Source organism: Sorghum bicolor, chromosome 2 (genome assembly GCF_000003195.3).
Source record: "Sorghum bicolor cultivar BTx623 chromosome 2, Sorghum_bicolor_NCBIv3, whole genome shotgun sequence".
Taxonomy (NCBI): Eukaryota; Viridiplantae; Streptophyta; class Magnoliopsida; order Poales; family Poaceae; genus Sorghum; species Sorghum bicolor.
Window position 1 is genome coordinate 462,558 of NC_012871.2, and position 22,020 is coordinate 484,577.

A 22,020-nucleotide genomic window follows, 5' to 3' on the forward strand; every position below is an offset into this window, starting at 1 on the left:
TACAACTATTTCCTACAAATCCGGCTTCTGCAAAATAGCCTAAGTACATATTCAGTGGGTAACCAAATAGATAGTAGGAGCCTTTCCATCATCTAACGCTGCATATAGTTGTTAGTTAGATTTTTCGCGGTATAACCTTTTCACCAGGATTTTAGTCGTCTTCAACTTAGCATGGATGGTCTCATCTTCAATATTGAGACGTATGAGGCATTGTTAATCTCAGTGTCTGCCGGCCGTATCCCTCGCTTAGTAGTGCATGTACGAAGCATTGCCCTTACCCATGAGCTAATGAATTACTCCCTCCGTCCCTGAAAGCTTCAATTCCTAGAATCCGTGCCAGTCAAACTTGTTTAACTTTGACCAATTTTATAGAAAAGAGCATCAATATGTATAACATAAAATGAGTATCTTTTGAAAATATATTCAATGATAAATCTAATGGTATTAATTTGGTACAATAAATCTTAGTGATTTTTTCTATAAATTTGGTCAAAGTTTTAAAAAATTGACTTAAGACAACTCTAGAAATTGCAGCTTTCAGGGACGGAGGGAGTAGTCACTAGTCAATCTTGGAAGAAGCAACGGCACAAACAATGGTACTATTACTCACAATCTTGGTCAGCACCTCCGCTCGTTGCAATGCAAAGTTATGCACAAGCTAGCTGTGGATTGATTGAAAGATCACAAATCAAAGCAAAGAGGGTTAGCACATGGCGTGGCTCGAAAGTAAGTAGTAACCACTCCCACATGCACATAAACAAATTAAACATATCAAATTCATAGGCAGGCAGGGGAGGCAGGTGTATGCGACGTACGCGCGTTCGAGTAGGAGCACAACTTTCTCATTTGCATCGATCCACCAGCTAGCCTTGTCATTCATTTGTTAACAATCTCTGAGATCGATCACGAATCTTGCGGCCCCACAAAAACGCATGCCCAAACAACGTCTCTGTTTCAGAGTCACACTGTACACGGAGCCAATAATTCACATTCTCCATTTTAGACCATGGCTAAATACAACCCACTGCTAGCTAGTTGCATGTTCATTTACAGCTGGCTCATATAGTAATCGAGTATTAGAACATACTTTATCATTAAGACATGATCATTTTTCTTTTCTCATAATTTTTTTGAGCTTATGCGCACCAGTTAGCTATAATAAACTTATAATACACTTCTCTTATGTCTTTTCCTCCTCACTCTTCCTCATGGGGATGGCCCCCTCCCTCCCTCTCCCTCCTATATGCTCGCCAGGTCCTCCCTTTCACTCCCTCACAGGGGCAGCGTGAGGGCGCAAGGACCACACGGGGCGGCTCCCCTCCCAACGATCGACAGTGACCTAAATTTGGGCAAGCAACGACAATGAAAAGGCACAAGCTGTCACCAAGGGCCTTGGCCGAAATTTGGGCGAGTGGCGGTGCAACCATGGGAGGGAGCGAACTCGAGCAGCCGTGGCACACGGATGCAAGGAGCATTGCTCCACTAATTTTCCCGTCGGCTTCAATTGAGCGGACATGGACCTCCCCCATCACCGCTAAATAATATCATTGACTCAAAAAAATGACGGCGATGGGGGTTTGCGAGCCGACATTATTAGTGTAGTGGCATACAATGCTCGGGTCTAGGAAGCATATTTCCTGATGGGATGTGTCAGATCTGTCTACCTCAGAACCAAACACCATCTCAAATCAGGATATCCCACCTATGATACCCTGGTCCTCGAACCAAACACTAGCTTCAGTGGAAGGACCACTAAATAGTAATTGATTTTGGCTTTCATTACCACTCTCTCTATTCCAAATATAGTTCATCATAGTTTTTCTTGGAACATTCTTTTTAATTACTATGCACCTAGATACAAGCTATATTTATATACATAATAAAAACTATGTATGTAGAAAAGCCAAAACAACTTATAATTTGAAACGGATTGAGTATTATGATTATGAAGATATAAAATATATTTTCCAACAGTTGGAATGGAACGTTGAGACATGGTGGTCTAGAGTACAACGATAGTACCAGTATATATATGACTAACCAAAGTTGAATGCTTCAAACTGTCAATAGATATATGCCTTGACGAAGTGCATTTTATTTTTTGTGTTTCCCGGGCGGCCGGGATGATGCATGCATCATAGGTGCTCTCCCTTTTCCCTGGGTGCACACGCCTAGCAGCTGCAAAACGGCAATGTAAAGCAACATCATCATACACCAATGCTTAGTGTGTGGAAGCCATGACCACACACAGCGAGTATATAGTTTGCCGTACTTTTCGCCCTGCAAGTCGCCAAACTAACGTGGAGACCAAACTATGCCCAGCCAACCGACGACGGATGGATTACAATATGCATATATATACTAACCATATTAAACTAGTACTAGTAGTAGAGCTGATGATCGATGTACGTGTACGCGGAAGGGCATAAGGAATCATTGTTAATCAGCGCTAGTGTTGGGTTAGTTCACATTCATTCACATTATTATCATGTATCTGCACTGCACATGGACATGGACATGGACATCCATCCCTCCCTCTTCTTTGCAATGCAATGCAAGCCAAGCAAGTACTATTGCATGGCGTGCCCAATTCACAACTTTTTTTGTTGTTGGCAATAATATATGGCGGCAGAGGAAGCAACATACAGGAAGGAAGAAGGGTAGTTGAGTTGAAGTTGAACCCCAACAGCTCGCAGCTGCAAGGTCAAAAGAATTGCCGCGTCTGTCCGGCCACCAACCCCGGCCGTCAACCATGGTGGCCTGTCTCTCCCTGTCAATCAGTGAGTAGATCAGTCAGTGAGGCTCCATCATCAGGCTCTAACGACGACCACCGCCAGTTTGCTCCATCTATCTATCTGTCTATATAAGCGAGGCCACGCAGTGTGCAGGAGCCATCAGTCGTCCATTACCACAAGTCTCTCTACTGCATTATATTGCACCAGATCTGCACCAGGAAGCTAACAAGAAGAAGATCAAATTATCACATAGAGATAATGGCAACAATGTCCAAGGCCGCCATCCTCGCCGTCGTGGTTGCTCTGGCGGTGCAGCTCGCCGCCGCGGCGGACCACCCCGTGGGAGGCGACGGCTCCTGGGACGCCAGCGGCAACGGCTACGACGCCTGGTCCGCCAAGCAGACGTTCAAGCAAGGCGACACCTTGTGTAAGAAAACAAAGCACAATACTGTACATGCATTTCTTCCTCTTATATATGCTGCATTTGTCAGTTGTCATTGTGAAGCAGTAGCTGATGCTGATCCATGCTTCTCGTGCTGGGATCTGCAGCGTTCAAGTTCGCGTCGTCGCACGACGTCACGGAGGTGACCAAGGCCGGCTACGACGCCTGCTCCGGCGGCAGCAACGCCGTCAAGTCCTACACCGGCACCAGCGCCACCGTGAAGCTGTCCGCGCCAGGGAAGCGCTACTTCATCTGCAGCGTGCCGGGCCACTGCGCCGCGGGCATGAAGCTCGAGGTCACCGTCACCGCGCCCGCGCCATCGTCCAAGAGCAAGCCCCGCCACCAGAGGAGCGTCGCCCCGACCCCGGCACCCGCGCCGGCCACCGACGGCGAGCTGCCCAACGTGGCCTCGCCCGACGCCGCGCCGTCCCCCAAGTCGTCGGACGCCGCCACCATCGCCATGCTCGGAGGCAAGGCTGTCGTGGGGCTCGCTGTCGCCGTGGCCGCCGCCTTGGCCATGTGAGAGCGAGTCGTGACATGCATGCATGATTTTTGCAGATAAATATATACAGCCCATTCATTATTGCATTGTGCGGCGCACCGACGGTTGTTGCTGAGAAGTTTGTTGACAGCCTTGACTTTTGATTCGATTACTATATATATGTACTAGTAGTACATTACTACTTATTAGTGTATACAATGTATTTGTTGTCACTGTTGTTCGAATAAAATTATCATTATTCTTCAAACACACTTGGTATTTGGTGATCACGACCTGTATTTTTAACAGGTCTGAATGATATGCATGTGTGCGTGCTCAGAGTTCTTAAATGATTAATACTACTACTACTGGTACCGAACAATTTTTTTTTTTAAAAAAAATAGCTCAAGATAAAACCTGGATTCAAATCAAATCAAATCAAATAGTTGGAAGTCCGGGAAGGAAGTGACGAGTGTACTCGGCAGGCTTTTGATTTGGTGCACGTCGCCGCTTTGGCAGCACGGAACGGAAGCGCGAGAATGAAGCTAGCCGAGCCGGCCGGCGGTGGTCAAAGCAGTTGCGCGGCGCGGCGCGGTCACCAGAAGCAGGGCGACACCGAATGATCCATGCATGTGTAAGTGTATCATCCCCGAGCCCGTCAAGTCCTACACTGCTGCCTGCACTGCAGGCGCCTACCATGGCGGCCGGCCCCGAGCCCGAGATCGTTTTGTGCGACGAGCATTCGCGTGTTCGAGGCTTCACGCTCGCCGTACGTCAGGATGCCCAAGGTTCTCCACACTCTTTCAGCGTTAATTCGGTTCTGCTGATGCTTGGCCATTTCGCATTGCTGAGTTCAGAGCTCATCTGACAGCTACTCTAGTCCAAATACAAAACAGGCAGCATGCGCCTCCAGAGAAGCTACCTGAACCTGAAGCAAACGACACTCTGCCCTCCCGGCTCCCCCTCCTGTCATTGTCCTCACGCATGTCGCAGTTCCGATGTGGTGTAGCAAGCCTGTTGCTCTGTTTTCTTTTCCCCTAAAGATGACAAAGGCACAATCATGGGCTTGGTATGTGGCGACAGGTAAGGAATGCTGAATATGTATGTTTTTTTCCTTGGCTAACCTGCATCTGCATATGTATGTTTTCAGAACATAATACCAGTATATAATACAGAGCTGTGGTAGCTTTTCTTCCTTCATTCACAGGTTGCGAGAAAAGAAAACTCATCCTGATTCCCCACATCTCAGCATATCCCTTACTCTGGCTGTTTACTTTCTTCTGATTCAACCTTTTTCCAAGGTTAGCCACACCTTTGCCCTTTTGCACCATGCAGCAGCAGCTTTTGTTGGTTAAAAAAAAAAAGAACTGAACTCCTTAAAATGTTCTAATAATGAAAGGAGCTCTCATTTTTGTACTACAAGTGCTGTTGAGCTCTTTTAGTTAAATGATGATGAGCTGCTGTTTCATAAAAGTGGAATGGAATCTAGTAGCCGCCTTGCATTTCTTCAGGTATTGCAGGTACTCCTAGTCCGCTACACATGTTCATGCTATTGCATTCTTTAACTTTTTTTTTTTTAAAAAAAAAAACAACAACAACTGGGAGTGATTGAGTAAGCTGTAGCTCTGTGCATGTCACACTGTGCACAATTCTCCAAAAAATCATGCTAAACAACTGGGAGTGATTGAGTGAGCTGTAGCTCTGTGGATGTTGATGTTGAAACATCACCCTGCACAATTCTACTACGAAGATCATTGGGTACTTGTACCAAAGTACTCCTCTTCTCTTCACTCTTCTATAGCAGAATATTTCTGGGCAGCTCCTCTTCTCTTGTTTCTTTTCTAGCTGTTCTCTTGTTTCTTTTGCTGCAAGTGGAGGCGCTAGAGATCAAATTAGAGAAGCACTGCTGTCATGTGTGCTTTGGTAGGTTAGATGCAGAGTGGTGGGTAGATCTGTGGAGTGAAGGAGCCGAGGAATCTGTCTCTGTCAATCTCATACAATCATATACTCTCATCCAACCCACCAAGGTGGTCAACAGAAGTCAAGACCATGGACGCATGCATCTGTTGCTGTCAGACACTCTATGAGACCATAACCAGACCATGGTCAATTCATGTCAACCCAGTCGACATGCAGGTGTGAAAAGCAGTGATTCCTAGTACTGCTACATAACTGAATTTCGCGAGAAACAGTATAGGACTTTGCAGCAAAGAATGCAGATTCTGCACATTGCAACAAATGCAAAGAACACAAGAGATTTTTGGACAAGAGAGACGCGCGCAGACTGATTTTGTGAGATCCTGACGGTGACGATGAAAATTCAACAAAATTCCAACTGAATTATCAGACAAACTGAACAAGCACAAGCAGTGAGTACATCAACGGCAGCTAACTCCTCTAATAAATCCACCTCTCCGTCTCTCTGTGCAGCAGCAGCTCTACCCTGCTCGTCGGCGTCGAGGATGAGTCAAGACGCCGTCGGGCTGGGCGCCTCTGGGGCGGCCGGCGGCGCATCAGGCGAGGACGGCAACGCAGGTGGCGTTGGAGGCGGCGGCAGCAGGTCTGGCGGTGGCGACGCGAGTGCGGGCGGGGGCGACGCGATCTCCGCCGGTGGCGGCGTCGGTGACGGGAATGCCGGCGGGGGCGGCACGACTGGTGCCGGCGGGGGCAGCTGCTGCTGAGGAGGTGGGAGCACGGGCACCGGCACCGGCGACGGCGGGGGTTGTAGAGGGGTCTCGGGCACAGGCGTTGGCTGCGAGGGCGGCGGCGGCGGCGGCGGCCAGGTGGCGGCGTCCGGGGAAGGAAAGGTGGGATTTTGAGCGGGCGTGGGCGGTGGGCGGGCGGCCGTGGCGGGTTGCTGGACGGTAGGGTCGGTGTCGGGCAGGACGGGCTGGCACGCGTCGGCGGCGGCGCACGCGGATGAGGCGGAGTTTGAGCTGGACTTGGCGGCGGCGCGGTGGAGGACGGCGCGGAAGGCGAGGACGACGCCGACGACGGCGAGGGCGGCGAGGAGGGCGAGGAAGATCTTGGTGGCCTTGCCGACGTAGCAGCCGCCCCGCATGGCCGCTGCCGCTCAGCCGTCCAACTCGTCCTGCTTGGTGGTAGTTGACTGGGGGTGGTGGCTGCCGGCCGAGTGCTCTCACTCTCAGCAGTGCAGTGGTCCGGTGGAGTTTACTCGTGACGTCGCACAACACAAGACCGGTTCGGCTGGTGGGGATCAACTATTCAACTGTGCGGTCCAGATTGGAATTGGAAAATCACACACACCTTACTTCCACCCAAAAACTCAATTTTTTTAAAAAAATTTCGAATCTTTAGACGCATGCATATAGTATTAAATATAGATAAAAAAACTAACTGTACAGTTTGATCGAAATTGACGAGACGAATCTTTTAAGCTTAGTTAGTCTATGGTTAAATAATAATTACCACAAACAAACGAGACCGGTCCGTAGAGTGGCACACCTCCTTGGAGAGAGGCACCGCAGTAAATGAAGCACTCAAAAAAAGAGGCGAAATAAATGATTACCATAGTAGTACTCCGCCACATGGTACAGCGCTTCCCCTGAACTTTGGTTGTTTTGTTGGTATAAATTTTGTGCACATAGCGAGTGATGGATGCAAATCATGCGAGATTTGACCATAGGCAACAAAGTTATGACACTCCCTACTTAAGTTGCTGTCTTCTGGTGGCGTGGCAGTGCTGTTATTTCTTTCAATATAAAATCCATTTTCTGTAGAGCAAATTGGTGTACAATGCACTACTAGAAAGGAGTGATGCAAGATCTGATCATAGGCAACAAAGTCATTAATAATCAACTACAGCTTAAGGCCCATTGGGCGCTTCAGAAACTGACCACAAACGTAACACGGACTAATATGAGCGAGCCCAGTAATAAAACCCAATATAAGAAAACATTACAGCCCAGCCCAAATTTCCTAGATGCAATGCAGGCAAACCTCATCCGAACGGAAGGGTGTCGAAACGGCCGGCAGCCGCTTTCTTCCTTTTTTTTTTTCCCCTCCTTTTTCTGATCTGATGAATCTGATGATGCCGTCGCCCGTCGCCCGCTCTATCCACACTCCCTCCCTAGTCCCTCACTCACTCCCCCCAGACCCAGAGTCGTCCGTCCACATGGCGACTTATCTCAACGCACCGCCGGCAGCTACCACCATGGCTGCAAGCTACTGCCATGCCTTCTCCGGCGGCAGCCTCCGTCTGCTCCGGCCGAGCCGACCCACGCTGCACGTGACGTGCCAAGCCTCCTCGTCCTCCTCCCAGCAGCAGCCGTCCCCGTCCAGGAGGTCAGCCTGCCTCGGCCTCGGCCTCAGCTTCGCGTGCGCCGTCCTGCTCCGCCCACGCGCCGTCGCCGCCGCAACCGACGGCGGCGACGAGGAGCCGGCCAACAACGGCTGGTGGCTCACCGAGTTCCCCTTGCCAACGCCCAAGATCGTCAACAGTAAGCCGTCCTAGCTGCTTCTCACCTGCAGACCGACGATTGTTCATTCAGTAATAAACACAGTACTGACCAGCTTCATGAAAAATGGAATTGGCAAAGCAGAGGAGATCAACAACGCCGAGACAGGGACGCGGTCCTTCATCAAGAACGGCATCTACATGGCGGACATCGGCCCCAGCTTCGCGGCGCACGCGTACCGGCTGCGCAGCACGGCCTTCGACCTGCTGGCGCTGGAGGACCTGCTCGGCAAGGACGCCTCCAACTACGTCAACAAGTACCTCCGACTCAAGTCCACCTTCATGTACTACGACTTCGACAAGCTCATCTCCGCCGCCGACGACAAGCCCACCTTCGTCGACCTCGCCAACCGCCTCTTCGACAGCTTCGAGACGCTCCAGGAGGCCGTCACCGCCAAGGACGACGACAGGATAAGCGGCCGCTACGCAGAGACCAAGGTCATCCTCCAGGAGCTCATGGCGAAGATGGCCTAGCTAAGCCATTTCAGATTTCATTCATATATATGATATGATGATATGTATAAATAATCCCATACTTCAATCTTAGGAGTATATCTGTCTACAAGCAGAATTTCCAGAGCAGGAAAAATATAACTATCATATCACGCTGTGAGACTCAAGCTCAGCAGCCTGTGCCTGTCAGACAGTGATACAGTAGATATTGCCCAGCCCAGCCCAACCCAGAGGGGCATTGGCACTTGGCAACAACAAATCAAGACTAAGAATGAAAGCAAAAAGAAAATGGAAGAAACACAAGCTAACATACAAATCAGATCAGGTTAAGATTAAATAGGCCAGCACACCGCTGCCAGCCGTCAGCGCAATCAACAAGGCCACAAGCCAAACAAATTGGCAACTCACACCACCTCCAAACAACGGATGCAAATGATCGGTTGCATCACCAAATTAACACAAACATACACTGCCACACAGCCCACAGGCAGACGGAACCTCCACAGGCAAACAGACTTTGCCATAGTTCGTCATTGTGAGCTCCGCGTTTGGGTTTGGCGCCGGGGGATCCCGATCTCGCAGGAGTTCACCCTTGCAGCAAACCGGAGTGAGCAAAGAGACTCCGCAGCCGATGATACTTCAGGAGCCAGATTCACAAACATCAGCGTCTTGGAGTCCCCTCCGAGACACGGCTGTGTTGGAAAGGGGGCAAAAGGATCGGTTAATACTTGATACATTTAAACAAGTCAATTACTGAGGAAAAGGGAATACCTGAAGCAGATATGTCAGTTTTGAGTTCCTGAACGGAACATGTTCCTCTTTCTTTGCAATCGAGAAGATGACATCACTTAAGCATGACAAGCTTTTATTGATAGCCTATGTCGGAACAAGACCATGCTTATCCGTTATTACATACAGAATACATATATAAGTTAAAACACAAACAATGCTAAGGAACCGGATGGCAAATTACCAGAGTTTCTTTCAGCCGATCACCAGTGGCACCACTTTTGTTCAGACGCTCACTGCCTGCTAGATCTATAAGATTGAGCACTCCTTGCACTTGTTGATCCGTTCCCTGAAAAGAAAAATGGTCAGTTATAGACAAAAAAGACAACATGCCAATCAACGTTACATGTGAACAAGATATACCTCATTTACATGTTCAAAAAAAAAAGATATACCTCATTTACACCGAATATCCGAAGAGTGAAAACACAGTGACTTCTGGATGATTCTTCATTCATTTGTGTTCTCCCAACTGATCTGAAAACAAAATGAACAAAATAGCTGTTTTAGGTCCAATGCACCAGAACCGACTCATCCTGCAGCACTCAATTCTCAAATGTAGAACTCAAAAAGAAGTTTGAGAACACAATTGCAGTTATATTATCAAAACTTGAGGATATTACCATACAGGTTTAAGAAAATTAGCATCTGTGCTGAAAAGACAAAGTAGTATGGAGTACACAGTGAAGTAGATAGTGAAGAACTTAAACCTGAGCTGATTATCTTCAGCATACAGATTTACTTTTTGCTTAAGAAAATATCAATTGGTACCATGTTTTTTTTTAATATTTGAGAGTTGATCACAACCATATAATGGGTATCATCAAACAAATGACACGCCTGAAGTTTAAATACAAAAAACGATCCAATGAATACTAAAGTCTTGTCATGATGACAGTCAACAGAATATAATGTAGTTACTTCCTTACATAGCTACATCATATAACACATCTTCTTCTGCCTAATAATTATAGCACACAAATGAACACTAATGATCAGTAGAATTTTCCTACTATATACTCTTTCGACCAAATACTTAATGCTGAAACTTTGAAAATAAATAAGCGTATAACCTGCTCTGAGCAGCCCGCCTGAGGAGAGAAGAAACTTCGTTGATAGTAGTTACATCAACGACTGTAAGGTCTGACACGATTGTGTTACCATTGGCATCATGCTTGATACTGTACTTTGTAGGACCACCATCCTGAGCAGCCATGCGATTTGTCACAAGCAAGTCGCGTATGGTCTCATTGTAAATCTCCAACATTGAGGCCTGAAAGTTTAAAATACACCATGATAACAGTTACAGAAAACTTATTCACTGGTTAGTTCAATTAAATAAGTAAATTACCAAAAACACACCTGCATCTTATATCTCCAACCCTGTGAGTTAAGTGCCTGGCTTGCTTGAAAAATCTGCTCCAGAGATCGAGGTATCATTCCTTTTTGATCTTCGAACTCAGGATTGCCCATCATTGTATATGTTTTACCGGAACCAGTTTGCCCGTAGGCAAATATGCAAACCTAAATGATTTACCATTTTTTAGTTGCATTCTAGGAAAACTAGATATTGGAAAAACAAACCAAAAACATTTTTTTCTGGAGTTATAGCCATCCAAATGCTGTACCTTATAGCCATCTAGGGCACTTTGGACGAGTTGAGATATTTCTATGAACACGTGTTCTTGTGATGCTGAATGATCAAATACTTTATCAAAAGTAAATGAATATCCTTGTGCTGAAATGACAAGAAATGCAGCTAGATCATAATCAATATTCTAAATACACTATATCAAAGTCTAAAACTACAAAAATGAATGTAAACATGACTCTTACCATTATGTAACAACTCAATGCCTCGGCCTAAGTTTTCTCCACTCTTTGGATATGAGACCGCTCCTGATTCATTTGGCAGCAAAGGCCTTACTCTACAAAATACCCTGATGTTTCCCTTCAACTCCTGCAAAGAAACAAATTCAGGAATAGCCAAATAGAATATATGTATATATACTGGATCTTTGAGAGCTTAAGAGAATTCCTTACAAGAATTGTGTTATGTAACTTTTTCCGTAACTTCTCTCCATCCAGAATTGTTTGCTCAGCCTCTTCAAGGCGTGACAGAGCACTCTCCAACATTTTCTTCATGTTCTCATACTCAGTCATGGTTTCTGAGGCCGTCATATCAGACCTCTGTACAGTTAAGAGAAGGTTCAGGAAATTAGACATCTATGCAATATTTTCCCTACACAATGTGACACTTGATACTGTAAGAAACGTATAGATAAACTTGTACGTACTGAGATATAACACAACATCATTATATTTCATGATTAATGAAGAAATAGGCATGTACACACCTTTAACTTTTCATTGGCAGCTGCAAGCTTAATTTCCAATGTCTCTATCATCTTTCTTTGGGACGAACATGTTTCCTGTTTCATTGAGAACGTGTTAGCCAGTTTCAATTATCTAGATAATGATCAAATTATCTAGACACATAGTCATACCTCGAGAGCAGACGTTTTGGCCATGGCACTGTCTAACTGAATGGCAGTTTTTCCAGTCTTTTCTTTGTAAGTTCCAATTTCAGCCAGCAAAGAATCTACTTGAGCAGATTTAGTGTCACGTTCCTCCCTTACATGCTGAAGCTCCATTCTAAGACTTTCAACTTCCTTCAATAAATCGGTCTTTTGCTTTGCAGCTTCATTTTGCAAAGACTAGAAAGACAACAGCATAATCAAGACATCAGGATAATTCTCTATAAGCAAATCCAATAAAGAAGCATGGACAAAGAAAGGGCATACTGACAGGATGTAACAGAGATTTTACCTTTGCAATGTCTAGTTGCATTTTTACCGAGTTAGCATGATCTTTCAGACCATTCATTGTCTCAACCATAGTATTCTTCTCCTTTTGCAACTTTGCTATTGTTTCAGCATTCTTTGTTGCATCTGCTTGGAGGTTGCTATTGTATTGCTGCAAGCTTGTGTTATATTCTTGAAGCCTCTTATTTGTGTCCTGAAGCATCTTAATCTAAGGATAACAACGAGCAAGCAAAGCATAAAGAGTAGCAAATGAGGATTGCATTGTTGATAAATGATAATTCAAAGGAGTTTTTTTTTTATGGAAGGGGGGATTCACAAAAGGCATTAGCTTATACCTGGTCAGTAAGGCGTTTCTCCTCCAACTTCACCCTGTTCAGATCTTCCAAAAGTCCATTCCGCAAAGATTCCACACCCATCCTTGCTTCCCTTTCATCTCTTAGAGAGCTCAGGGCATCCTGCATTTTTAATGAAACTGAGAGTGACGCAAGAAGAGTAATAAGATGATATTAAGCCACAAGCACGAGTCACCCACCATTTTTTCGGCCTCCACTATCTTCAGAGCCTCTTGTAGAGATGCACATTGTTTTTGAAGTTCCTCGTATACTGATTTTGTTTCTTCAATATTATTCTCCAAGTCAGCCACTATATGAAGCAATAAAAATTCAGTCAGAAGAATGTAGAAGAAAGCAAGTATCCATGTCACGATTATTTCAAAAGGTTGGTATCCACCTATCTCAGAATGTTGTTTGTGTGTCGCCTCAAGCTGACCATTGATCCTCTTGATTTCAGCAAGATTTATGTCTTCCCTCTCAAGAAGCCATCTGATACAGGCTCGAACCTTCTTGATGTATTCCATCATCTGCTCGCTCTTCCCCTGCGCAACCAGGGAAACCGAATCACCAAAGGCAGGACGTCATTATAAATAAAATGGTGAAGTCAGACCTAAAATATCAGATGTCAAAACATTGCAAAGGTCCTAGGAGCTAGTTTCAGTACCATGGGTAGAAACTTATCATTTTTATGTTTAAATTAATAAACATCTCTGGTTTTACAGGTTGGAACCTTTACTTTCTTCTTCCAAAATACAGTTTGTTATCCAATTCACCGAAGCTTACATGTCGAAAGGAATAGTGAATGGACTGAAGTTGCTGGTGCCATTTTCTGTGGTTTCAGTAGTCCAGAAACACTGCTGCTACGCTAAGCAGCTCACAGCACGCATGAGAACAGTGTGTCAGAGCTGGCAAGTTACTAGTACAGTCAGCTAAGGGGGGGCATGCAGGTCATTAACCTAGCGTCAGAATTGAAGTGGGGAATGAGCATACGCCTGAAATTAACACAGCCAGTTCACATGACCGCAGGCAGAGGAACACGCGAGCAGGTATTTGTCTTTTTTTTTCCCCAAAAAGTAGCATCTATACAATCTGTCGAGTTTGAATCGATGCATCGACGAGTATGCTCACTGGATGTACACAGGAACAAGCGACGGGAAGGTAGTAATGGAAGCACGGCATCCAGGGACAGGAGGAGCGACAAACCTTGTAGTCCATCTTGTTCTTCCCTTTCATCTTCTCGTTGAGGAGGGCTTCGACGTCCTCCCTGCCCGCGAACACCATGGGCTCCTCCGGCGGCGGCGCGGCGGCGAGCGGCGCCCTCCCGGTCCCGGCGGTGCGCTGGCGCTTCCCGGGCTGCGCGTCCGCCGGGTTGTTCTCCTTGTGTTGCAGCACCCCCGGGCGCACCCCTCGCGCGGACATGGCGGGCAGATCTAGGGTTTGAGGAGCGGGGGTGAGCGGTGGTCGGCCGGTGGAGGCGCCTCTCTCTCTCTCTCTCTCTCTCTCGATTCGGATGGAACAATTGGAAAGAATGGGAGCGCAGCGCAACGGAGCCAAGCCGATGGGGGGAGGAGAGGGAGATTTGAAATCGTTCGAATTTTTGGAGGGACCCACCGGGAGGCGCTCCCCGAAGTTGGTCTGGGCCTGCCGTTGGTGTGGTGCCCTACGCCAGTTCAGCCCAGTTTATTTATTGTACGGAGGCCCATGACGTACTCGTAGCGGATTGGGTGGGCCCGTTGTGATCGGACAAGCTGGGTGCGCGTTGGGTGAGCCTTGGGCCAAAGATTTTGGTCGGATTATTTGTTCAGCGCTTGATTAGGTCCATGATAGAGACTGTCCAAAGCAAAGTAATGTTTTTCTATTATATATACTTTTTCTCCTAAATTAAGTTTTCTTTTTTTACTTTATTTAGCTTCATTTTTCTTATCTTATACCTGTCATTCTCCTCCTGCTCCCTAATAATATTAAAGTGAAAGAAGGTTTTTTTTCATCCAACGTTTTTTACTTCCACTTTACTTTTGTGGCCCAAGAAATACCTCTATTTTTTATTAGCGGTGGGTAATGTCACCTGCCTCTATAAATGCTACTTTAAGGTGTTGTCATCATTTTTCACCATGGAAACAAATTTCTAGGGGGTGGTTGGTGTTGCACATATAAAATCATAACTTTTTTTCCAATAAAATGTAGAATGAAGAGAAGATTTATATCAAAATTATAGAGGTCGATGAGATCTAAAAACTTTATAGTTGATTATATTTTTTATTTCATCATTTTGTTATCTAAATATACATTTTAGTTTCTTATATTTTGAAATGCATTTTTTTTAAAATGGAAACTGTAAATGACCCCGAACTAGACCTAAAAGTTTATAGTCGAAACTCTTTTTCATAAGATCTTTTCGGGACTGAAATATTAAATGAAATTAAGACTCATGTAAGGTCAATATGAAAGAATATCATTGTATACTTACCACACCATGGAGGGTAAGATGGGTTCAAAGTGTAGAGAATGTATGCAGGAAAATCACGTGTTTGGTTAGTGGGCTTCTCCCGGGATCAAAAATAAATTATGAATGCTTTTTAATCTCTTATTAAGCAAGTTTATTATTTCCGAAAAACGATCTTAATTTAGAGATATGTTGTGTCATGGATCATCATCCTCTAAAATCGATTTATATATGGGTGATTGGTGTTTCCGGGATGCTAGAAATGCATGGTTGATTCCTAGAGATGATTGGTTTGGAAGAAGAAGCTTTTAAGGCATATATATAGCTGGACAAAGCGAATTGTTCCAAACGTAACAACACACTGCTTGCTGTCGTGGGCAACACGGGAAAGAAACGAACGCACAGGGCAAAAGAGGAAAGGGGTCGGGGGCATTGCTCATCAGCGACTCATCATGCTGCATGCTATTGGTGGATATTAGCAAGTGAGGCCTTGTCTATTCCTTGCCTAAGTTTCTTCCATATGATATATGGACACATACATGAGGTATTAAATACAATAAACTAAAAAAAGTAATTAATTGTACAGATTGTGAATATTGTGCGAGATGAATCTTCTAAGCCTAAGAGCAACTCCAACACTACCCTATATGCATTTGGCAAATCCTAATTTTTGGCAAAACATGGAAAAAGCTCCTCCAACACTATCCTATATGCACTTGGCAAAATAGGATGCTTGGCAAATTTAGGAGCGTTGGGAGCGCTTGGCATCCTGCCTACGCGGTGGGACCCACACATTCAACATGCACGCATGCCTTAAATAGATTGCAACTTTTGTATAAAAGTCCCTCTGATTTTTTCAGGAATCACAAGATAGTCCAAATTTGCCAAAAAAATAGCTAACTGTTGGAGAAGCCTCTTTTTTTCACTTGGCATTTGAGCTTTACACTTGGCAAAATCCAAGATTTGCCAAGTGAAGTTTAGGGTAGTGTTGGAGTTGCTCTAATTAGTCTATATTTTCATAATATGATGCTACAATAAAGCTGCAGTAAATATGTGCTAATGATGAATTAATGAGACTTAGTAAATTTGTCTCGCAAAATACTAAATACTTTTATAACTTATTTTATTATTACTATCTAGATACTCTCATATTACACTCAAAAACTTTAAGCCCTGGTCTGAGTATATATGCCTTGCTCACATTGCAAGCAGGGGACACTGCAGCATGCATGCATGACTTTAATTTGCCGTACATACTACTACACTACTGATACTCCCTCCGTCCACGAAAGAGTCAATTTCTAGAGTTGTCCTAAGTCAAACTTCTTAAACTTTGACCAAATTTTTAGAAAAAACGCTAAGATTTATAGTATCAAATTAGTATTATTAGATTCATCATAAAATATATTTTCATATAATGTGTATTTTATATTATAGATGTTGTTACTCTTTTCTATAAAGTTAGTCAAACTTTAAAAAGTTTGACTGACACGGATCCTAGGAATTGATTCTTTCAGGGACGGAGGGAGTACTATACATAGAACTTAATTTGTTTCCCTCTCCTTAACTATATATTTATATATGCTTCTTTTATAAATATAAATCACCTCGTGCATGCAGCATGCATGCCTTGTGATGCACACCGATGTGATATTATTCTTTTTTGTCTGATCATGTGAGTGGTCCTACATACTACTATTAATACACTGATTACTTTCACTTTCTTCTTTTACTTTGGCAGAGAGAGAGAGAGAGAGAGAGAGAGAATAAATTGAAAGACACTTATTCCATGTGTTGGAGATCGAGTAACCGAGATCGATGGACCAGCAGCAGCAGGCCACAGCACTGCTACTCACAAACCAGTAGGACACACGCACACCACACACTGCAACACCAGTAGCAGTAGGGGGCGAGCAAGCATATAGAGAGGCCAGGCCGACCGCCTGGATGCATGGCCGTCACTTTGCTGCATTACACAGCATGCTCATATACTAGCACATACAGGCATATCATATATACGTGCATGCGTTGGAGTTTCAATCTCCTAGTCCTAGCTAGCTAGTACACATCAATTTATTTGGATCAGCGGAGCTAGCTAGGCGCCAAATTCATTCACCGGCAACCGCCAGGTGCAAAGAAACTGACAGGTACGGTGCGCCGCCACTTCTCTAGCTCTCACTACACACATGTGCGTGTTTTCTTATTTTATTTATTTCACAAATCATTAATTAAACAAGTGTTGTTTGGACTAAATTTGTTCATGTCTTGTCTCTTGCATTGGAAGCCAAAAGATTCATAAAACGCCAATGAATTGTTCATCATCATAACCTTTTGCGTGTGCTCTTCTTCTAAGTATAATTAATCTGCGTGCAAACACACAAATGAGTTGAGTACACATAAACCCGGCCGGTCCTTGATACGTTTTTTTTTTTTGAAAAAACATAAAACATAGACATTCATATACATGTACACAAACTCATCTATATAAATGCACGGACCTTAATTAACTTGAAACACCATTTTATAATTATAAGTAATCCAATTAGCCGACCTACACGCATTGCTCTTTGTTTTTCTTATTTATCATGTAATCTAATTTGTTTGACACATACTATTAGCTAGTGGTATTAATTTTTTTTGACTGACAAAATCTCAGTCAACTGAGTTGTTCTTGACGTGAAGAAAGAATCTCAGTCAGCGAAGTGGACTATTATATAGCAAAATGTATACCAGTCATGCATGCATACGTTTAAGGGAGTTATTATACCTGCATGGTTCTTGACTCTTTTAGAAAAATTCAGGATTTTTTTTACACAATCAACTAGTATAATTAAAAACAATAGTTCACAAAGGAAAAGTATAATTCTTCCTATAGTCAAATAATGACAAAATTGCATGGTCACTGAACAGTACTATATCATAACAACCGAGATATAGGAGAAGTGGATCACAGTAAGTACAGACATACTGTTGGCTGCATCGACCAATTGCTGATGAATATGCATGCATGTCCAGCTAGTAGCGGCGGCCGGCGGCGTCGACGATGGGTTTCAACCCTCCGGTGCCGCAGCAGGACAGCGACTGGGAGATCCGGGCGGCGGTGCAGGTGAGCCTGCTCCTCCAGGTGTTCCTCATCTTCGTGGGCCCCATGCGCAAGCGCTCCTCGTCTCCGACACCCCGCTTCATCGTCTGGTCTTGCTATCTCCTCGCCGACTGGGTCGCTGACCTCGCCCTTGGCCTCCTCCTCAACAACATGGGCAACATCGGCGGCGGCGGCGGCGGCGGCAACTCGTCCTCCAGCTTCGGCCTCAAGCGCGGCGGCGGTGGCGGCACCGCTGGCCCTGGCAGCAACAACAACAACAACAACGCTGCTAGCAGTAGCGGAAGCAGTAGCCCCATCATCTTCTCGTTCTGGACGCCGTTCCTGCTGCTCCACCTTGGCGGGCCGGACACCATCACCGCCTACTCGCTGGAGGACAACGAGCTGTGGCTCCGCCACCTCATCGGCCTCCTCTTCGAGCTCTTCTCCGCCTGCGTCATCTTCTTCTGTTCCCTGCACGGCAACCCGATGATCCACGCCACCGTGCTCATGTTCGTGGTCGGCATCATCAAGTACGCGGAGCGCACCTTCTCCCTCTACTCCGGCAGCGTCGACGGCTTCCGCAACAAGATCCTTGACCCGCCGGAGCCTGGTCCCAACTACGCCAAGCTGATGACGGAGTTCGACTCCAAGAAGAAGGCCGGGCTGGTGGTGGAGATCGACATAGCCAACGGCGAGGCCGAGCAGGCACACAAGGAGATGGAGAATCAGGAGACGACGCGGCTGGTGTCCAAGGAGAAGAGCGTGGAGGCTCGCGCCTACGACTTCTTCCTCGTCTTCCGGCGGCTCTTCGTCAACGTGATCCTGAGCTTCAAGGAGCGGCGGCAGAGCCAGGCCTTCTTCCTGGAGCGCGACAACATGAAGGCGAGCGAGGCGTTCGAGGTGATCGAGGTGGAGCTCAACTTCATCTACGACATGGTGTACACCAAGGCGCCCGTCGCCTACACCAGGACCGGCTGGGTGCTCCGCTGCATCTGCTCCGCCTGCCTCGTCTCCGCGCTGCTCATCTTCTTCTTCCTCGACAAGCCGGCGCACCACATCCAGCCCGTCGACGTCGGCATCACCTACGCGCTGCTGCTGGGCGGGCTGGCGCTCGACGCGGCGGCGCTGCTCATGATCTTCTTCTCCAACCGCGCCCAGGTGTACCTGGAGGAGCCCCGGCGGCGGCTCGGCTGGCTCAAGTGGCTGAGGCAGGCCACCAAGCGGTGGCGGACGCGGCGCTGGTCGGGGAAGACATCGCAGCTCAACCTCGTCGAATACTGCCTCGGCAAGCCGGGAATTTACAGTAACAGAGGTGGACGGCGGTGGCTCCACAAGATGGCCGAGAAGATGCACGTCGACGAGATCGTGGACGACTTCGTCTTCATCCGCCGCGTGCCGCTACGCAGCAAGCAGGAGGAGGAGGAGCAGGAGTCCCCTCTTCTCCTCGATTTCATCTTCGAAGGCCTCAAGCCAGCGGCGGAGATGCTGAAAGCCAAAGGAAAAGGGGAAATCATGGAGATGTGCAACTGCCGCGGTAAGCGTGTCGTCCAGCGCCACGCCGCGGAGATGAAGAAGGCCATCGAGGATAACGAGGAGGCGAAGCGCCTTGCCATGGATAGAATCAGCAAGTCCCTCGAGGAGAAGGACGAGGCGAAGCGGCTTGCCATGGACGACATGGACAGGATCAGGGCCGAGGTCGCGGAGGAGAAGATGGAGCTGATCCTGAACAGCGTGGTGCAGAGTGACTTCGACGAATCCCTGCTGCTGTGGCACATCGCCACCGACCTGTGCTTGCTCAGGGACTACCAAGGGCCGATGCCTCAAGACATCTCACGGAAGCAGGTCATCTCCGAGACCCTGTCGGAGTACATGCTGTACCTGCTCATCAAGCAGCCGGAGATGCTGGCGGCGACGGCGGGCATCGGCCTGCTCCGCTACCGGGACACGTGCGAGGAAGCGCGGCGGTTCTTCGGATCCATGGAGGCGTGGATCGACGACAGCAAGGATGCGCGGAGGATGCTGCTGAGCGTGAACACGTCCAAGAAGCCGTCGGAGGTGAAGGGCGACCGGAGCAAGTCGGTGCTGTTCGACGCGGTCATCCTGGCCAAGGAGCTCAGGAAGCTGGAGGAGGAGCTCATGTGGAAGGTCATCACGGGGGTCTGGGGGGAGATGCTCACGTACGCAGCGGGAAAATGCCGGGGGAGCATGCACGTCCGGCAGCTCAGCCGCGGCGGCGAGCTCATCACGCTCGTCTGGTTCCTCATGGCGCACATGGGGCTCGGCGACATGTACCAGATCCAGGAGGGAGACGCCAAGGCCAAGCTCATCGTCAAAGACCAGTAGTCGTAGCTAGCAAAAAGCTCAGCCCGGCCCTCAGCTCGATCGCTCATCGTCGTCGTCTATGAACCTTCTTCATTCCCTGCTCATCCCATCGTTGCTAGCTCATTTACCGATCGTTGGGTATTTATATTATCACACTGATTATTTGGTTGTTTGTCGCTATCTAATCCTCAGCTAGCACCCTAATAAAAGCTTGTTTCTTACTCCCATATGTATACTACATTCTATTATTTTTTTTCTCTCGAATACGCAAGAGGGTTGCATATTTTGTATTAAGAAGTGAGAAAAAATTCGGTACAACCCAGGCTGAGGCCGAGCACCCCATAGATTACATTGAATGACGAGTGGCAGCTAGCTACCCCCGACGCTAAACACCACAGATTTTTGGCGCCTGCATTCGCCCACTGTTCTACCTCCACCTTGATCATCATTAGGAGCTCTGGAATCATGGTGGTGGCGTCCAGCGCGCGTCCAACACGAAGAGGGAATCGAAGCCCTTCCTCAAGTTCCCTGTAAGTGATCCTCAGACGAGTCCACCAGGCTATGATTGAATTCCTCACGGCAGACAAAGGTCACCCAAGGGCCTAGCACAAGTGATGCCATACCTCTCTTATGAATGGGTAGGTACAAAGGATGTGGTCAATCGTCTCTGAAGATTGGTTGCAGAGGTAACACTCCTCTCTGGCCTCTAGTCCATGGCGTGTGCGTCACATGTTTGTCTAGTGTCGTCTTCGGAAGGACAACCAGAGGAAGATCTTTACCTTCAAAGGGGCTAAGGCCTTCCAAATTAGTTTGTGTCCACAAAAGGGATTTGCACCAGTACGCATCATCTTGTATGCGGATGTTGCGGTGTACTTGTCGTCTAGCGTCCAGCGCCATACGGTGCGGTCCGGCTGCGCCCTTAGTTGGATGAGCACTATTGTCTGCTAGAGGTCGAGGAACTCAGCAATTTGTGTGATGTTCATGCTGCCGGCGATCCCTCGAGTCCAGAACCTGTTGTCAAGCCCCTACCTAGCTGTGTGCAGACCAACTTGACCAGGTTGGACACTATGTCTGATGGCATCCTTCCCTTGATCCAGCGATCATCCCAAAAAAGTGTGTCGTTCCTATCACCGAGCTCGGTAAAAGTGGAAGCCCGGAAGAAAGCATGAACTTCACTATCCATGTTCAGAGGCAGAGAGCTCCAAGCCCTGCCGTTGTCTATCTTGTGCAACCATAGCCAGCAAGTTTGCAAGGCAAGCCCAGCTAGTCGCAGATTGGTAATGCCTAGCCCCCCCAGCTCGGTCGGCCCGCAAGCAGTCTTCCAGGCCACCAAACATTTGCCTCGAATAGGTTTCCTTGCCAACCCACAAGATTTTTCTATAAATGGCATCGATCTCCCTGATTGCCCAGGCAGGAGGTTGTCCACCATCATGGAGAGTAGACTGGCACTGCATGTAGTACAGATTTGATCCACACTAGGCGTCTGCTACGGGCCATCAGTGTGTCGTGGGGTTATGGCAGCTTGCATGTGACGGCCTCGGCGATAGAGTACACCTTGGCCTTGGCGATCTTCTTCGTTATGAGTGGTAGTCCCAGGTAGCGGATGGGGAACGCTTGAACTTGGCAGCCAAGAATCCCG

General features: G+C 46.9%; 5 protein-coding genes across 5 annotated transcripts; 3 read left to right on the top strand and 2 right to left on the bottom strand.

Annotated features, from left to right (window-relative positions):
• LOC8081587 (uclacyanin 1) lies at window positions 2,872-3,926 on the top strand. The gene is made up of 2 exons (XM_002459162.2): window positions 2,872-3,162; window positions 3,285-3,926. Exons 1-2 carry the CDS (start codon window positions 2,994-2,996, stop codon window positions 3,698-3,700), a joined length of 585 nt encoding a protein of 194 aa, XP_002459207.1. The 5' UTR covers window positions 2,872-2,993; the 3' UTR covers window positions 3,701-3,926.
• LOC8081588 (vegetative cell wall protein gp1) lies at window positions 5,966-6,958 on the bottom strand. Its single transcript, XM_021452832.1, has one exon. It carries the CDS (start codon window positions 6,717-6,719, stop codon window positions 6,126-6,128), a length of 594 nt encoding a protein of 197 aa, XP_021308507.1. The 5' UTR covers window positions 6,720-6,958; the 3' UTR covers window positions 5,966-6,125.
• On the top strand, window positions 7,723-8,740 carry LOC8054499 (photosynthetic NDH subunit of lumenal location 3, chloroplastic). The gene is made up of 2 exons (XM_002459163.2): window positions 7,723-8,118; window positions 8,221-8,740. Exons 1-2 carry the CDS (start codon window positions 7,794-7,796, stop codon window positions 8,607-8,609), a joined length of 714 nt encoding a protein of 237 aa, XP_002459208.1. The 5' UTR covers window positions 7,723-7,793; the 3' UTR covers window positions 8,610-8,740.
• LOC8081589 (kinesin-like protein KIN-14N) lies at window positions 8,718-14,089 on the bottom strand. Its single transcript, XM_002461259.2, has 16 exons — window positions 13,738-14,089; window positions 12,932-13,076; window positions 12,735-12,844; window positions 12,538-12,657; window positions 12,207-12,410; window positions 11,885-12,094; window positions 11,735-11,809; window positions 11,421-11,567; window positions 11,214-11,337; window positions 11,006-11,115; window positions 10,740-10,901; window positions 10,451-10,650; window positions 9,773-9,854; window positions 9,562-9,666; window positions 9,360-9,464; window positions 8,718-9,280 (listed from the first exon to the last, which is right to left on the bottom strand). The coding sequence occupies exons 1-16, from the start codon at window positions 13,951-13,953 to the stop codon at window positions 9,119-9,121; spliced, it is 2,277 nt and encodes a 758-aa protein (XP_002461304.1). The 5' UTR covers window positions 13,954-14,089; the 3' UTR covers window positions 8,718-9,118.
• On the top strand, window positions 16,855-20,664 carry LOC8054500. Its single transcript, XM_021452505.1, has 2 exons — window positions 16,855-17,124; window positions 17,993-20,664. Exon 2 carries the CDS (start codon window positions 18,021-18,023, stop codon window positions 20,400-20,402), a length of 2,382 nt encoding a protein of 793 aa, XP_021308180.1. The 5' UTR covers window positions 16,855-17,124; window positions 17,993-18,020; the 3' UTR covers window positions 20,403-20,664.